This window comes from Anabrus simplex, chromosome X (genome assembly GCF_040414725.1).
Source record: "Anabrus simplex isolate iqAnaSimp1 chromosome X, ASM4041472v1, whole genome shotgun sequence".
Classification (NCBI taxonomy): Eukaryota; Metazoa; Arthropoda; class Insecta; order Orthoptera; family Tettigoniidae; genus Anabrus; species Anabrus simplex.
The window spans coordinates 191,681,784-191,700,943 of NC_090279.1; the positions used below are offsets into that span (position 1 = coordinate 191,681,784).

At 35.9% G+C, this 19,160-nt stretch overlaps 1 protein-coding gene across 3 annotated transcripts in view; it reads left to right on the top strand.

Annotated features, from left to right (window-relative positions):
* LOC136886368 (eukaryotic translation initiation factor 4H) overlaps positions 1–19,160 on the top strand; it is a 170,575-nt gene that overhangs the window by 95,659 nt on the left and 55,756 nt on the right. The window contains exon 7 of one of the 3 annotated variants that reach the window (XR_010861780.2): positions 10,335–10,402. The exons of 1 other annotated variant lie outside the window; for it this stretch is intronic. Coding sequence is in view for 1 of the 2 variants with exons in the window: in XM_067159111.2 (XP_067015212.1) it covers positions 10,335–10,338 (4 nt within the window). In the remaining variant the exon portion in view is untranslated. Of the gene's footprint in view, positions 1–10,334; positions 18,807–19,160 lie in introns of those variants that run through there. One more of the 3 variants, XM_067159111.2, reaches the window with a different exon arrangement.

The following is a 19,160-nucleotide window of genomic DNA, read 5'->3' on the forward strand; positions in this document are numbered from 1 at the left end:
GAAATTATGTTAAATGGAACCTTTCTTCAGTTTGTATCAAGATGTCAAAAAGAGCAACATTTCCTTGGTTGACAATAAATTCTGGTAGCCATTACATTATGTTTAGAACATGGAGTCAATAATGGACATGGAATGCAGTGCATATTTCATACCAACATCAAAAATGTTTACAGGAAACTTAATATTTTGCCTTCCATTTATTCCGATTTATAGGAATGTTACGACTTGAAAAGCTGTTCATGCATAGCTTAAATGAAAGATGACTTTAAGCTTTAAGAGGTATGTACAAATATTGTAGAAGAATATGTGGCTCTAGGGATTTGTTGGAGATTTAGGAAATTGTGATATCTCTTACGTGATTTGTTGATACGTTTACAAATGAGAAGTGAAACATATTGCTGTCTTCATGGAAATTCAAGAAAAGTTCCATTCAACATCCTTTTAAACACCAAGCCATACTCGTGTTCTAATCTGTTGTATTTGTTCCTTTAAACCTGAGCTCTATAAGGGGAATAAACCTAATTGGGTAGTATTGATTTAAAAAACTCGAGATTGTCAGCAAAGGGTTTGCACTGTTTGAGTTTATACTGCATGGTTTTATCCTTACTTTTAGTGTGCTTTGTGAAGTCCATTTGAGTTTTAAATGTGTCAGTATAGAATGAGCTTTGTTTGGTTGCGCTGTTGTATTGTTAATTATAGTGATTAATTGCTTGACAACCTTCTGAATGTTATTTTTATTTTCAATTTTTTTAACCCCCATCATTTCTTTACTTATTGAAAGAGGAGAACATAGCCATTTGTTTAACAAGTTCCCTTAATGAGAGGAAATTGATTAGTGTTAACATATGATCATCAAGGAAATTGTACCATCTGTTGAGCAGTTAGTTCCAGGAGTAAGTTAACTTTTCGTAATTTTCTTTTACTGTGTATACATTCCAATCAGTTATGACTCAATGTGTGACATTCAGTATTATCACCTGACTGGTTCAAACATTTGTTTTGCAGATATGGCTAATACCTATAATTTAGAACTCTGGAGCTCCCTTAGGAAGTAACATTTTCTAGTCACCTGAATTTAAAATAAAAATAAAGCAGAAGTCCCTGATCTATTAATCAAACATTTATTTGTCTGTTTCAGTGAGCATACAAATTCTACTTTGCCCAAAATTGGGAGAAAGTGACTAACTGACTGAAACTTTGGTGTATTGTAAATTTTACAGTGTAAAATTCTGTTATAAAAGTTGATGTTTGCTTATTGTTCTGTAGCTTGGCATTTACATATGCAGAGTGGACATTTAAGAGCATTTTTCTCATATTAGGTGCACAAATAGTCTGTTTGTCGATTTATTTACAAATACGAGTATTCTGTATCACTACAAAAATTATGTTTTTCCTACTATTTAAGAATAAGCAGAAGTGTTCATACACTGGAAAGATCCTTCAGTTGCTAACTATTTTTACATAAGCAAACTGACAGAGAGATTGGAGTAAAATTTAGAAATCATCACTACTACCAAAAAAAAAAAAGAAAAAACTATCACAAAACTTTGTTATCATAATTGGTTTTTCAGTTCCATTTTCCCAGTTACTGTCAATAAGCTTCTTCTTCTTCTACTCTCCTCTATTGATGAATGTTTTGTTTTTCATATCAGCATAAGTGTCCTTCCCCCAGCTGCAATGTCAGTCATGATCATATCCATCCATCCTTTGTGTTCTAGGTCTTCCTTCTCCTCTCTTTTCCTGGTTCACTTGGGCTGTTCTCGTAGGCTTCATTCCCATCACATGTCCAAACTATGAATCTTCATGTGCTGACTCTGCCCAGTAGAGTTGTAAGAGTTCCTGCCTCACCTCCTCATTTCTTAACTTGTTTACACTGATCTTTTGACTAATGAACCTAAGGAACTTCATCTCTAATGTCTTCAGTCTTGACGAGTTTCTGTTCATGAGGATGCACATTTCAGTACCATAGATCAAGGTCGATAAGAAGAAGCTGTTGAACATTGCTGATAATATTCCCAAAGAAAGGTCCTCACTTGTCGATAGATGAGGGAATTCTTTTGCACCCTGTTGGTGATTTCTCTCTCGGTTAAATTGTGTCCAGAGACTACAGTGCTGAAGTAGGTGAAATTGTCCACACTATTCAAGTGGTGGTCTGTGGTTCTCTGATTGGCCGTCTCTGTTCTCCGCCATCACCACTGACTTAGTCTCGCTGATCTTGAGGTTGAACACCTGGAAGTTGGTGTCTTTGGTTTCTCCCCAAATCACAGCACCATCAGCAAAGGTAACTGTATTGAGTACTTTCCGTAATGCTCTTCATTATATCTTCCCTAACTATGATAAAAAGTTGTGTGTGCCATACTCCACTCTGCTGGTACAGTCCTTGTATAGCATCTAAAACTTTCCTTACAAAGTGCTTCAGGTATCTTCCTCTTTCCCACGCACTACCAGTTCTTCCCTCTTGCAGCAAACAAACGCATACAATTCTCAGTAAAAAAAAGTCTGAACTTTAAAAAAAATATTCCATACTTCTCAATTTTCCTCTACTTGTTACTGTGAAAACGTAAAATGAGGAGAAAATATTTCATATATGCGTTTCATTCACATTCTTTAAATGTTGATTTTACTTCATTTTAGAAATACTCATCATCATAATAATTTCCCTTTATCCAGTTCCTGCCGGGTCGGGGTATTTATGGCACTTCTCCATCTTCCTCTTTCCTTCCACAATTCCTCTTCCACGAACTTGTCCCAGTCTAAATTTTGTCTTCTTATGCCGCTCTTCACTCCTTTAGTCCACCTTGTTCTAGGTCTTCCTCTTGCTCTCTTGCCCTCGCACTTTGCCTCAGCATCTGTTTTGGAATTCTATTCTCCTCCATCCTTCCTATCCCAACTTCCTCCCTAATATCTTCATTTCTCACTCTTTGCTTGTCTTTCCTATCATACGTCTTAGAAATTTCATCTCACAGGCTTGAATTATATTCTCTTGCTGCTAGTCAAAGTCCAAGTCTCAGCTGCATAAATCAGTATGGGTAAAAATATTGTCTGTTGTCTAGGATAATTGTTTTGATCAAATCAAGTTTTCATTATAATATCAAGAACATGAAATGAAGCAAAACTATAAATTGAGAAACACTATATTGACATTTTATAATAGAAGCTATTTTGAAATTAATGTCTCGTTAAAATCAATCTTTGAATTGGTTTGGAGATAATGTTGAGATGTAAGTTAGAAGATGGTCCTGTTTGGAATGTGTATAACTCTCCTTCTACCTAGTCACTGCTTCAAGAATATCTTACTTTTGGAACTACTTTCTTAACTCTCCTCCTTCAGTATATTCCTGGCTGAAAGTTGTTGAATCCCTGCTACTGACACTTTATTTTAAAAATTTATTTTTAATTTTTTCTTTTTGTATGATTACTGTAGACATAAGCAAAATTTCTGACAACTTCTTCAAAGAGTGAGATTCCCTCACTCTTCCACTGGAATTCTCTTAAAGAGAAGGGAGTCATCTCATACATTGTAAATCGTTCATTTCCCCAAGTAAAAAAAAAAAAAAAAGAATAAAGTTGAATGGGAATTTTGAGATTTGCAGTTTGTTTTATTGTACTTATATTATTAAATTGCTCAAGATTTTTGTGTATATTTGTGAAATTTTTCTCATATATCCATTCAGCCTTTTCAAGGCTTATACAGCACTCTAAGATCTCTTTCGCCCTTTTTGTGTATACATATTTTTTTTCATCTTAATTTTCATTTTTTAATGATTGAATCACATCATGTAATAGACCTGTAGTTAGCGCAACAAACAAAGCAGGCTGCATTAGCAACATTGCACAGTAACCTGGAAAACATTGAGAATTTGTGACCTTAGATATAGTCCCTTTGTGTTATTGGTAAATATAGCTCACTGAAATAATTATCCTTGGACAGTGAAGTACTTGTACCATAATTACTTGTGTATAGTGTTTGTCCTGTTCGAATCATTTAGTATTGAAAGGAGACTTCTAGCAATTTATAAATTTCACAAGAAAAGGAAAAAATTGTCCAGGTGCTGGAAAATGTCAGTCTGTGTTTAAGCTTCCGCCATTGCACGACCCCTATACTAATGCTCACCACGATGAGCGAAAATAGTAGTAGAATTCATACAGTATTTGAAAAATCATTTTTTTGTTGCCACAGAAGTCCCCTTTTAACATTAACAAGATTAAACCTGGGAATTGGGGCCGATGACCTTCGATGTTAGGCCCCTTTAAACAACAAGCATCATCAAACCTGAGAATTTTTAATGACAACTTTCACATAAAATGTTGTCGGGCTGAGCGGCTCAGACGGTTGAGGCACTGGCCTTCTGACCCCAACTTGGCAGGTTCGATCGTGGCTCAGTCTGATGATATTTGAAGGTGCTCAAATACGTCAGCCTCTTGTCGGTAGATTTACTGGTATGAAAAAGAACTCCTGTGGGACTAAATTTTGGCACCTCAGTGTTCCCGAAAACCGTAAAAGTAGTTAGTGGTATGTAAAGCTAATAACATTATTATTATTAATATTATTATTTATTATTATTACTTAGAAAAATGTATTGTTGATGCTTTTGAATGGTATAAAACATTTTTAAAAAAATGCCAACCCTACACCCATGAAAAATGAAAATTACAATTACAATATGATTGCAAGAATGATTGGAACACAGAAAACAATTCCAATAACAGCTTTACAATGTAACAAAAATGCCAAGACAGTACAAATATGACAAAAGTAGAATATTACACATCGTAAGAACCTCTCAAGCACAGAACGCTAAACTATTCGCCAGTTCATTTTTGGTTTTCTCTCTGGTTGCTGTTGGGTAGATGAGAATTCCAAGTCAGTATTTCAGGTGCTCATGAGGAATAAATTTCAGGGTTTTTAAATATTTTATTTTTTTATATCATCTGTTTTACTTGTTATTATTGATCTTCTAAAGGTTGCTCATTGAGTGTTAGTGGTTATTCCTAAATGAATGCTTGACTAGGCCACTAACGACAGTTTTCACCAATAGTATTCCTGAATTGAAGCTATTGCATGTAAAATTATGGTATTTACATACTTCAAATGACATTAAACGTCACACACAGTTTTCATCAACACCAAACATCTGTAGTATCTCATCAAAACCAAACATTTTGTAAAAAATGCCAAAGTCCCCTTTCAACATAAAGTTATTTATGTTTTGATAAGGATAGGGAATAAAATAGAGGAAGATGTACTTTTAGCAAAGAACACACAGCATGTTGGAACAACACGGAAGTAAGAAATATTTTGAAATGATCTTCATTTGTTGGATAGGAAGTAGGCTATTACATATTTTAGTAAACGTGTGGTAGCATATATTACGTGTTTCACTTTATGGGTTGATTTTCTTTTTCAAACAGCAACCGTGATTTTGTTCGCAGTCAAATACAAGGCACGTTTCCTTTTTAAACAAGTACCGTTTGAATATAGAAAAAAAATGTAATTTTTTAAACTTTGTTTTGAAAACCTGTACCTTAAACTGCTTCTCTACATCAGTTCTCAGCCTATTAAGGCACTTATCATATCGTAAAACCAGCTTCTGAATTCCATCCTCATAGAAATCTGCCACATTATGTGTCGGCCACTTCAGCATGATCGTATTTAGGTCGTCATCTTCGTGGCACTGACCACCTAGATGCTTTTTCAAGTGCATGAACAAGTGGTAGTCACTAGGCGCTAGGTCAGGGCTATACGGAGGATGATCAAATTGTTTAAAAGAACTGATGAGGTCTCAGGTTTGATTAGCCACGTGAGGTCGCCTATTGTCATGAAGCAAAAGAATAATCCCCTTGTGAGCATGCCACGCCGTTTGTTTTGGATTGAGAAGGTAATGAAGGTGAAATGAATGGTGGTGAATGAAACTTGGTAAGGAAGTGGAAGGAGTATGTTGTGACCTATGAATAGGAACTGTCCCAGCATTTGCTTGGAAGTGACAAACGGAAACCACAGAAAATTATTCTCAGGACAGTTGACGGTGGGGTTCGAACTCACTCGCCTCCTGAATGCTGAGCTTTGTACCGTAGCCATAGCAACATGCACGGCTACTCCATTCAGTGATACTATCACTGAAATATAATATAAAATTGTTGATCCAAGAACTGGTATTATTAAAATCATTAACATTTGGGGGGAGGGGATAACCATTCCGCATTAGATTAATCATTACTGCTTTGTCTCACAATTTCTTGTAGTTCAGTATCGTCCCCTATATATTCTCCATCTTCATTATCAAAATATAGCTCTCCGGAATCACTATTTATGAGGAAACATTCAATTTCTTCATCAACAAGTGATGAATGTATACTTCAAGATGCCATGATGGCTACATGTTAGCAGGAAAGATGTTCCACTCCAACGAAGCCAAAATAACATCCTATCGCATTCAAAACACATGAAATGGAGTGGTATATCTGCCGTACGTAACTTCTTTGAGAATGACCACGGTAATTCAAAGCACGACACTATATCCCGTTCATATATGAGATCGCTGAAGTAGATACTGCACCAAAACGTACATGTACGGGTTTTGCAGATGAGGCACGGCGTTCAATGGCGTATATATATGGGTTTAAACAAATGCAAAGAGGAGAAGAACTCCATCTAATCAATACTTGTTTATTATTATTATTATTATTATTATTATTATTATTATTATTATTAAAAATACAGGACCGGTTTCGACCTTGACGGGTCATCCTCAGCTGAACATACATAAATAACACATCGTACAATTGCAAACATTACCATATTTAGAAAGGAATATCATGTGACGGTAACACGATATTCCTTTCTAAATATGGTAATGTTTGCAATTGTACAATATGTTATATGTATATGTATGTCCAGCTGAGGATGACCCGTTAGGGTCGAAACCGGTCCTGTATTTTTAATAATAATAATAATAATAATAATAATAATAATAATAATAATAATAATAATAATAATAATAATAAACAAGTATTGATTAGGTGGAGTTCTTCTCCTCTGCATTTGTGTGAATTATCAATACGGATATGAAGCTTATAAATTACGATATATATGGGTTTGGCATTGAATAGATTAAGAAATAAAAGGCACACTATACACAAGTTATTGCTGTATTTTGAAATGACCTCTCTCTAGTTGTATCTTTCAGATACATGCATTTTAGTCTCAGATGGACAAACATTTCAGCTTTCTGTATTTTGAAAAGATTGTGACTATGTTTGGTAGTGATTAGATTTCTGCCTGGTTATGCATCTACTTAGTCAAGTTAAAGGAAACGCTTTAAAGCTCTTATTTTTAGAGATGAAGTAAACAGTCCGCTTTGTCTCCCCTCTATTAGTGCAGGTTGTCTTTCTAGATTCTGCAGATAATGCTGAGATTGTCTTATGGCGAAGTTTGATTTTAATGTGGTATTTATTTTTCTTTATGTTTGTAAACTTAGTTATGAATGTCATATTCAGTTCTCTGTATTTGCACATTAAAAAAATATGTTTAATTATCTTACTATCATAAGTTCTTGTATTATGATTATAATGTGGCATAACACTGGTTTCTGTGAGCTCTCTGAAGTCTGAACAATATTGGGTATCGTTATTGCATGCATGTTACTGCGTGTTGTTGGCTGCTGGAAACGAACTAGCCACTCTTGTACAAGTTAACTTTTACGTAACCTTTTCACTCCGGTGAGGCGAGAGCAGATGCATGACCTTGGGGGCGGGTGCCTGTGGTGGCTGGCCGTGCCCACTGTATGGGCTACTTTCTATTCTCCACTTTCTCGCTCGTATTTGTTCACATTGTTGAGATACAACAGGTTGATTATATTTTTGTTCAATGTATATAGTCCAGTCAAATATCTTGGTGTATATTTTAGTCACTTTCATTCATGCAAAGCTTCCTCTTTTTTTTTAAATAATGAATGGCTATGGACATAGCACTGACTACGCTTTCCCGTCATTTTCTTCAATGTCACTACCTGACCTGAGGATAAAAGCCGTGGTATTCAGTTTCTCGTGCCTTATGAAACACGGTACAACAATGTGTTGAAGCTACCTGTAGAAAAACTGCTGCATTGGTAGTAAACTGTAATCATGTGACAAATGACGAGCACGAAGGTCACTCGCACTCTTGCTTTCTGATTGCTCCTGACATCTGGTGACTACTAATTGCTGCAGACTCACAAGACATGAAAGTCGAACTTCTACTGCAGTCTACCATAGTGAAGCACAGAAAAGCCAAACAACACACGACTGCTACAGCAGTCCTCTGGAGTGAAAAGGCTTAAGTGCATATGTAGGATCTGTGAAGTCTTGGTGAGAAAACAAGCCTTTAGCGCAGACAGCATCATACGTGGCTGGTCCAATGGGTAGTAGTCGCATAACAAATAAGAGTGTAAGAGGTAACGTAACACATTTGCCACTTGGTCTTGAAGCAGGGGACATGTCAAAATGCAAAAATGAAACTTGTCATACTGACAACAAAATGCTGCATGGTATTGTTTTTAGATGACTGTAGTCTAAGGCAAGTGAGATGCATTGCACCAGAGTTTTGGTGTGTTTTCTGGAGATCTGCATTATACACAAAACAGGATGTGGGGCCTTCAAAATGATGTTAACTCCTCCTTGAGACTAGCTGGGAGAAAGTAAAGGGAGTCCTCTCCCAAGTGATGTAATCGCAGATTCCATGTACAGACTTTAGAATACCCAATCAGTGGTCCCTTGGAGTAGCCAGATCTGCTCTTCAATGGCCTGGTCTAAGGTAATCATAGCATTCCAATTAATTAACCAATGAAAATAGAAAGGACATAGTTTCACCCTGTGATTCTTTAAGATCATAGTTCTTACATATAAAATTTCAGGGTAACAAGTCTTTGCTGGTTTGTCATTATAAACCCAGCACTAACTGTATTTAAATATAAAAGTTGCATCAAATCTAAACATACGTTCCCCTCTGTATCCAGAACTGTCTACATGGATGCATGTTTCCTGAGAAGATCAACCTGTGTAATCACCATAAATACACAAATAAACTGAACTAAGTATGGAATGGTTTCTAGCAGGTGGTGGGTGGGTGTATGTTCAGAAATTAGTGACAGGCTACAATTATGACCTGTATTTATAGTTCTCTGACATCAGTCATTTATTTCACAAACTTCTATCACAGATTTTAACACATTGCGGACCAGGTGCGCATCACACTGCTCAACCCCTGCGCTCGGCCATTTTCTGTGTAACACTGCTACAGCGCATGCACATAAACAAATTAGTCTAACTTCATTAACCTTCTACTGATTATGGTGAAATTTACTGGAGACCTTTGGTAAGAGTCCGTGACGGGAGACGCAGCAAATTTTAAGGGGATCAGTTGACTAGTAGTCTTTTCAACACGATTTTTTTTTACCTATCCCGTCAATACAAACAAAGCAAACAATTTTTTGCAATACACAACTAGTTACATCAGGCCACTTCAAGCCCTTAGGGGATATTTTGCATAATGAAGTAGTTCGCTGGATACAAGTTTGTCTGCTCAGCAACAAGTTCAAAGAAATCATCACAAAAATTAAGCCCTTCTACTTCGTCAATGTTTTGAGGCTCATAAAGTCTTACCGTTATGCCAGGAACTCCTGGGAAATCTTTTAAAGTCGGCGAACAATTATTTTCTACCCATTCATCAGAAGAAATAGACATGTGACTTCCATTTACACTCACAACATCACTTTCAGCCTCGTTCTCAAATGGAGTCGAAATATGTTTGGGTAGAATAAAAATTCATCTCAGCAGATGAAAACTGTATTGAATAGTAGGACATAATAAATGTGTATATTATTGTTGCTTGGTTGCATTAATAGACTAAAAGTTTCTAACAGGTGGTGGTTTTATGTTTGTGTATGGTTTTTCTTCCAGTAGAAAATACATAGTAGCCTATATTGAGTCCATTCCTCCTGGGAAAAATTTGATAGCTTTCTTTAGGGAGAGGGATTTGATATTACTAATAAGTAATGTTAATGTTAATTAATCAGTGTTTTGATGTCTATCTATTGTTATTCCAGATGATTGGAAGTTCATTGTATACTTCTCTATACAAAACATGTCTTTTGAAGGGTAATCTACATGAACCATAGTTGATAAATCATTAGCTATTCCATTTTTCTTCCATGCAGTCATTCACAATAAACAATTACATGCCTTGCTCTTTGACAAAAAAAAAAAAAAGAACTCGTCCAGTAGCCAGTAAGTGTTTCATTAAATATTATCTTGCACGAATTTTATTTGAACTGACTTCAAAATTTCCTCCTTTATAGCTGAGAAGAGATGGATGTAAAAACACCTGGGACTGGTGAGGAGGGAGCCCATCTACCTGAGAACGGCGGTGTGTGAAGATATGGAAATTGTCCTCTTCTTTTTTATGTTTTCATATTTGTACTTGTCTCCTCTTTCTGTAGCTCCCTCTTCCATACCGACCTGTCATCGTGCCCATCCTATTAATGGTTTCCCTTTGATATTCCTGTCTTTCTAAATATGCTGAATTGATAGTGTGGAGTATTAGACCAGACTGTAACATCCAGAGTTCAATCCTATCCAGTAGAATATGTATAAGTCTACTTTGTCTTTCATTTTTCATGATATTATGTTTTGTTTTGTTTCATTATTTGCCTGTTAATTGTGTGTATCTTTATAGTCCTGAGAAGGACCAAAAACCCTCGTTCTCAGTCTTCCACAGGCGTTGAGGTAGAGATCAAATGAGTGCAATGGCATAGGGTTTAAGTGAATATATTTCCTTCCCATTGTGTATCTGCGTCCTCATAGACCTTCACTACTTTCCCACATGAGTACATTCATCCTCAGCACACACTGCATGCACGACTAGAGTTACTAACAGTTCGCCGCATTTTCCATATTGTGTCAAGATTGAATGGAATTAAAAAGTGTTTGTGAAAATACGATGTTCAAGATGTATATCTCGCATACAACATGTACATACTGGAGGAAAGAATGTAATAAACAGCAGGTTCTTAGAGTAGAGAACGCGAGATCATGAGGATGTCGGAATGGAGTTGGGTGTAGAGGAGACACTTAGATCATCTGTATTCGACAGGTTCCGACATGTAACGGGAATGGATTGAACAAGAACGCTAGGGATGGGAATTCTTCACACTCAAGAGTCTTCAGACCCGCGTAACCCTTCTCGAGTCAAAAGTGAACAGTGTTGCACTCTGCGTGCTGTAAACATTTCTTCCCCTAAGTGGGAGACTCAAGCTCTTTTTAAAGGATTGCATTGTTTGTTAATCTGTTGTAAACATATTTTTAGAATTTCTTGTCTTTAAGAGTACTCTGTATATTGGATCTCCTTCATTAATTTTAACATAACTGGTTATTTGCAGAAAGAAATGAGATAGAACAAAACCCAGTTTTGGCACTTTTCAAAAATAAATGAAATATTATTTGCAGTGAAATAAAAATTGAGGGGTTTTATTTCCTTGAATTATGCCTTCTCTTGGTTTCTAATAAAGACATGGTATTTAACTGTACAGTTGTAACTACTACTTCATAAACAAAGAAAAGGAATAAAGAACAGACCCTAGTTTAACCTACAAATGCAACCTGCAAAGTAGAAGACCTACTAGCTGATGCTTGACTGCCTTGAAGTATGTTGTGGCTCTTCAACTGGTGACTCATGCCCGACATATTTCTGCTTTCAAAACTAATACACTGGGAACAAATATTATATTGCACTTTGTTTTCTGTGACACTTGTAAATTACTCCCAGGCCTATGGCTTTCTTTTGGTAACCATAAATGTTTAATAAAAATTAAGATTTTGTAAATTACGAACAGGTCTTTCCCATCTGCCAGAAATTGAAGCCTCAAGTTCAAGTGAAATGATAGATTCTTTTGACTGCCTCCTTTCTTCCCGCTTGCACAAACGTCATTGTTATTCACTGTGATTAGGAGAACAAACCCACTCCTGATTTCTCCGGTTGACGGAGACGTCGCAGTGTACTGCATGACATAAGACGCGTGCTTAATTTTTTTGAGAGGCTCGTGTGTCTCCTCTACAAGACACCAAGAAGTTCTTGGGTTTCTTGAGACATGCGACTTAGTGGTACTTTGAAATAATGACTGAATTATTCCCTTTCTTTAAAGATTTTTTTTCTTTCTAAAACTGTATATTTAAGATTTTATAACAATGAAGGGAGTTCAGTCCACTTAAAACTGCAGCTATTATAATGGAAGAGAAGAATGTGGAATATTTACTTATATTTGTATAAATTTCCTGTCCAAAATTTTTTCTGAGATTTAGAACAGTAAAGAACTTGTGTATGATGTTTACTTCAGCTGTCAAATGAAATGAACTAACAACAGATATCAGAATATTACCCTGTCTTGCATAGGGAGTGTTCATCTTCCTCCAGAACATTTTGTTGATGAATTTTCAGTGCATCAGTCTAATTTAAAAACCTTGCAACTCCTGTTTGGACTTTTTTCACTGTCTGGTGTCCTTAAAGAGTTACCTCTGTAAGATAATCTTGTATTTCATGTAAAATTAGAACTGACAGCAAAACATGTTTTTGCTGAATAGGTAAAACTTCTCAAAGGAATAGCTGAATATTTGTCTGTTAGCCCCCGAGAATTTAAAAAAGTAGCCAATTGGGTAATATTTTGTAATTGGAAAAAATATTCTTTGGCATTTTGGGTTTTATCGACAGCTAAAATACCCAGTATTACTTGTCTGATCAGTTATTACAGTAAGTGAGTGAGAGAGGTGATATTTGTTGACATCTATAGCACAGTCAGCGGAGCAGTTTGCAAAGCAAAGGAGCCGGCGTGTACACTCACTTCAGAGCCTGTTTTCAAGATGGGAAGACAGAACACAGTTTGTTTGCTATTATGATACTAATAATTTATTTAAATATACTACTTCATGCAGACTCACAGTATAGCATGTCACTAACGTGAATCATCTGAATTAAAGCGTTTCGCCTCAGAATCTTCATCCTCTGTTTAGATTACCTTGTCAGTTATTTCTGTTGGACTACTGTTAAAGTTGCTGGCTTCCATACCCACAACCAATATGTAATACAACACTTTTGAGTTTCTGTTCCATTAATGCATCACAGCGCCTGTAGGACTTTATTTCCGTTCTTCATACAAAATACTCCAAGAAAGCTCAGCGTACAGTACTTTTATCAGAATCATCAAACTCTGTCTTCGACAGATATGGCCAACATTTACTTGGGAGATAGGCTTTGACTTCTGTCCTTACCTACAGCAGTCTTTCTCTCAGCTGTGGAGAAATTTCTTGCTTATAGAATTTCAAAATATTGTAATGTACATCATCTTTCTACTTTGAGAACGGATCACTTTGTGCGTTTCCTTTGGAAGCATTTCCATACTATGAATAGCTACAATTCCGTGAACCAACACAGAAGTAACACTTCAGAAGTTTCTTAAAAAACTTATTTCTGACAGTTCACTGCACATGAATGGTAACACTGTTGCTAATATATAATTCACTAGTCTTCTACCAAGATTTAACTGTACCACTCATGTTGAAGTAACAGGTTGTGTCACACTTCACTACCTCCAATAATCATTCATCAGATGCCAAATATTAATATTTCTGATAAGATGCTGTAATTTGGAGATATGTTGTAGCAAATGACTCATTTGGTGAATTTTTTTTTTTAATGGATGGCATTTAAGGGTATGAAAGGAGTCATGGCCAACTGAGTAATTATTTGGGGAGAATAAACTACTACTTGAGATGTGAGGCATTACACAGAGAATTAAGTTATGTGGTTTGTTCATCAGATACACAATGCTATCTTTTTTTATTTTGTTGTGTTCTTGGCGAGACTTGATGACCGCATGCTTTAGCAGCCCACGTACAGTCAACAAGTGATAATAATGTAAACAGCTCAGGACTATGCTGTGCTGACATGTGTAATGTTTCATACCTCAACATATTTCTTCTGTTGAGTTATAGTTCAGAAATGTAATAAAGTATGAAGATTTTATATTTGTAATATCTTTCTCTTTTTTATAATAAACAGTTTGTTCAATAGACATGATAAAGGCTTTTTGGGCTTATGCCATGTCAAGAAAACGAAGTGAAATTCTTTACGATTCACGGAGAACTTTGTTCCATGTTTTCCGAAGAAAATCATGATTGTTCACGAGGAATATTCTTCCCTGTCCTCTCACTATTGTTATTTCGTTTTGGTGTTTTCCAAATTCATATATTCCATTCCAGGCTTGTGTTAGTTTCATACTTTCTTAATGTTTGTACACCTGATATGCCCTCCCGACCGACTCTAGATGGTGACGTCAGATGCCACTTGGAATGCTAGTGCTGTGGCAGCGTGTGGTGAGCCATCTAGTGACGAACGAACCTACCACTTCCTATTAATAACGGCTAAATTCAAACCTTCGTTATGGAGAAGTCTTCCTCGTGAACAGTCGAGATTTTCTTCTGAAGTTGCGGAGCGAAGTTCTCTGCGAAACGTAACGAATTTTCTTGACACGGCATAAGCCCAAGAAAGCCTATATCATGTCTACAATTATGGGCCGCGAAAGCATCAATGGTAACAGTTTGTTCAGTATCGGGAATGTTATCCTGGAACTATTCTAATATTTAGGTAGACTATACAGTGGTATACAGAAGTGTTCAAATTCAAACTTACACGATTAGACAAGAATGTGATCAAAGAAGTTGAATTCTAATCAAGATAAGCTTTATATTTGTGTAATTAAACAAAAACTAATCCAGCATGCAAGGGTCAGCTTTACATCATCATAATACACTGATCATTTTCTGAAAATTCATGTGGAAAGAATGTGGGTCTGTTCTGTTTTGGGGCTGATAATACCCTTAAAAACAAGATCACCTCCACCATTTTATTTTGCTGATCGCCTGTGGGCTGAGCGTAGGCTGCTCCTTCATGTAAAGCCATCACACCTCTGAGGCAGGTATCATGTCAAAGTAAAACGATGTCAATGAATTATTTTAAATTATAAAGGGAGTTATTTTTCCATATTGTTTATTTCCCTCATTTCTCTATAATAAATGCCAATGTGCATGAGTAGTTACATAGTCTGATATATTTTTAATTTAAGATTTGCAGTTATCATGGAGAATGTTATACAAATACAGATTTTTGAACAATAGTATTGGTTTCTATAGTTAGGATGTTATTGTAACTATTCAAATAGTGAATTAGGAATGAAAACATTGTAAAGATACTGGTTTACCTCAGTTCAGACTGTATTAAACATGTAACATTCATTGTGTAAGACTTTTGAATACAAAATAGGAATTTTTCTTCAGTGTTTGTTAGGAAACAATATTTTACATTGCTGTTGCTTGATCAAAAGTTCATTACTTAGAACTACTAGGAAGGGACTCAGGAAACCAGGAATAAAAACAGTGGATTAATCAGCAATCTATCTAATTTTCAGTAGAGTTGATGACTAATAAATTGACAGCACAGAGATGTCTTATGGCAACAGTGGGGTTCAAACCCACTATCTCCTGAATGCAAACTGATAGCTAGCACAGCCACTTGCTCGGTGTTATATGATGTACTTCTCTGGCAACATAATGATGAATTTGGTAATTATTTCTAATAATTTTTAAGCTTCAGTTTGTCACACCAACTTGGATAGGTTTTTGATGATGAGGGTTTAGGAAACAGCTAAGACTGGAAAGAAAGTGGTTTGAGGCCTTTGGTAAGGTACAACTCCAGCATTTGCCATAAGTGAAAATAGGGAAGTCTTGAAAATTTCAGGACTGCCAATAGTGGTGTTTAGAACTCGCCATCTTCCAAATGTAAGCCTCAAGCTACATGACATAATCCATGCAACCAGCTTGCTCGGTTGTTTTTAATTTAATCCATGTTAGTATCAATGGATGGTTATGATCCATTTGTCAAAAATAGAAATGATGTAAATCAGTCCTGTTTTAACCCTGGAACTGGCAATGTTAAGCCTTGTTATGGCGGCCCTATTTGGCAGCTTATACCTGTCTAACTAAAATGTAAAAATATCTGCAAGATATGGATTAAAGTTACAAATTTTTATGTAATCTATGTAAAGGTAATGCACTGAGAATTGTCATGTTGACACAAAATTGAATAAATGTTTTGATCATATGTATGCAAAAATGAAACGTGTCACAAACTCAGATACACGAATAGTCCATAATGTGTCTGTAATACACTAGCAAAAGGTTCATCATTCTTTTGATATATTATTGAAATTATAAGGGAAAATTGCTCGGGAGGCGTGACTTCAGTTGCTGTATGGCAGACTTGTCATCACTTTCTCTTTTCAATATTTGACACAAAGAAACAACTGATACATATTCAGAATCTGTTGGTTCATTCTCAATATCCTCAGTCAGGTCCGTCACTTTCATCTTAACTCACACTGAATGGAAAACAAAATGAAATGAAATAGAATAGAATAGCAAAGCAGAGCCTGTGAAGGTCTGTTTGCAAACACAGCAGGCAATGGTGTTCAAACAGACAGACGGAAAACTGCTTTCCTTTATTTTCGTGAAATTTCACCCAAAGAGGTTGTAACTAGGAAGGAACCTGAACTCATGGCTGTTGTGGACATTGAGAATGACAAAATGTAAACCATCATGACATCTGTTGAAAGATTGAGGAAATTATGTTAAGAAATATGAATACGTCGAATATTTGACAGTGCCACTACAGCAGGGACCAAAGAATCTGATATTCAACAGTTGCTAGTTCTAGGGTTAACTTATGAACCGCTATCCACAGTATCTTCGTTTTGCAGACTGTGGCACATAAAATCCATTGAAGACCTCGATCTCACAAGTGGTCTCCCAGCTTGATGGCCTGCAGATATTGGAATACCACATGGTGAGTGAGCTCCATTTCAGGTATCGAACCCAGGGCTTTTGGATAAGAGACAGTCTCTCATGACAGTTACAAATTTTCTTTTTTCACTGTCTCAGGTGTAAGGACACATATACTTTGTCTTTGGGCAGCCTCTTGTTAGACAAAGCTGAATGACATTTGCTGTTGAAAATAAATAACGGTATAATCAGTCACCACTGATCTGCATTTAGGACAGTCGCCTAGGTGGCAGATTCCCTGTCTGTTGCTTACCTAGTCCTTTCTTAAATAATTGCAAAGAATTTGGAAATTTATACAGCAAACTCTCGATTATCCTGGTTAATCACCAGACATATTCGAACGGATAACTGAAAACGCAGATAGTATGATTTTGTAACTTTGATAATACAGAACATACAATATTGTTTTAAAATGCATTAATGGCAAAGAATTAACACATTCAATAACCATTTGTACCAATAAAATAGGCTAATATAAAAGTTACTTACAACGTCTATTGTTGATAAAATCCTTGAGGTGCCAGTGCAAAAATATACAAAATCCCAGTCTCACAATCATTTGCTATTTTCTTTACTGATTCTCCTTTCTGGAACTTTTAAATTAATTCAAGCTTTTGTTTTCAAGTTTAAACCACTTTTGCGTCGTAGCTATGATTTCTGTCACATAATACTAAGAACTGCTGTACAGTGCATTGTTTAGTGTCTAGTTCTCGAACATAGCATGCCTTCATCAAACTTACAGTCAAGAGCGCACTCAAATTTCAAGTGCAGTTCTCATGTATTCAAAATGCTGTGACAAAAATAAAATAAAGATTAATAATACAATAACCCTCGGCTCTGCACGGATAACCTACAAATCGGATAATCGGGAGTTTGCTGTAAAAGAATGCTGTACTTCCAATAAGACGAATCAAGGTGTGAAAGGCTACAAAAATAATTTTCCTTCAAGTAAACATATATTTTCAGCGGTATCATTTTCTGGGTTTTTACCATTCTTAATTTTGATAGTAGATTATGCACCCCAAAATATAAAACGTGTTCTGTCAGTGATAGTAAAATAATTTTTTATTTTTGTAGGTTGTGTTAATGTTGTACCTCCCATGATGATAAAATATTTTCTTCTTTTCATTCCTAATTCACTTAAACATTAGTACTTCTCATTTTAGATATTTATGGTAAAAATAAATACATGTAAACTTTTCCAGATCATGAGGCAAGCTTTAATCATGAATAGTGATGAACTAGTGAAATATTTTGATAACTGTTTATTTCACAATTTTGTATTGTACAGCAAGAGATGATGTTCCACATTTGTGTATTTTATAGTTATGATGGAGCGATACAATAATGTTTTAATCATCGAGAGTACACATGTCGGAAATGAAATTTCGAGGGCAAAATGTAATTCATCCGCAAGACCCAGAGGGCTTCTTTTTGTTTTGCTGCGAAATTTAAATCTTGTCAATTTGTTAATGTTTTAAGCAAGTGTGTAAATAAAATTCAGAAATGTTTTTTCTATAAATTTTTGTCTTCATTTCTGATTAGTAATAATAGAGAGAAAAAGAATTCTCTGAAACATTAACTGCAAAATTAATGGAATTTAGATTTCGCAGTATATGGGCTTCTAACTTGTGTAAATACACTTGCTGTCTTTCATGTAACTGTTGCATTACTGGAGGTAGGAGTTCAACTAAGTTAATAATATGCTAACAGTTCATGATTTTTAAATGTGCCTTCCAAGAAGAATTAACTTATTGCTTACTTGCATGCAATCTAACCACCATTTATTATTGAGAGGCCTGTATGTTGCTAAATGTTTATTACATTAATTTTGGTGGTTGTGTGAAATACAGTGGTATCTCGATTAAATGTTTCTGGAAATACGATCCTTTGTGTATTCATTATCATAATCATCATCATCATTATTTAACCGTCTCCTGTTACCAAAGTGTGGTATAAAAGTTCTCTCCATATGTTCCCTGTGGATATTGCTCCATTCCACTCCTCTTCCTTCCAAGTCCTGTTGTAATTGAATGATGGATCTTTTTCCCTTGGTCAGCCTCTTGGTCTCTTGCCTTCCTCATCTTTCTCAAGCCATTCTCTTGCTACTCTCTTTTGGTCACCGGGCGAGTTGGCCGAGCGGTTAGGGTTACACAGCTGTGAGCTTGCATACGATAGATACTGGGCTCGAACCCCACTGTCGGCAGCCCTAAAGGTGGGTTTCCATTTTCACACCAAGC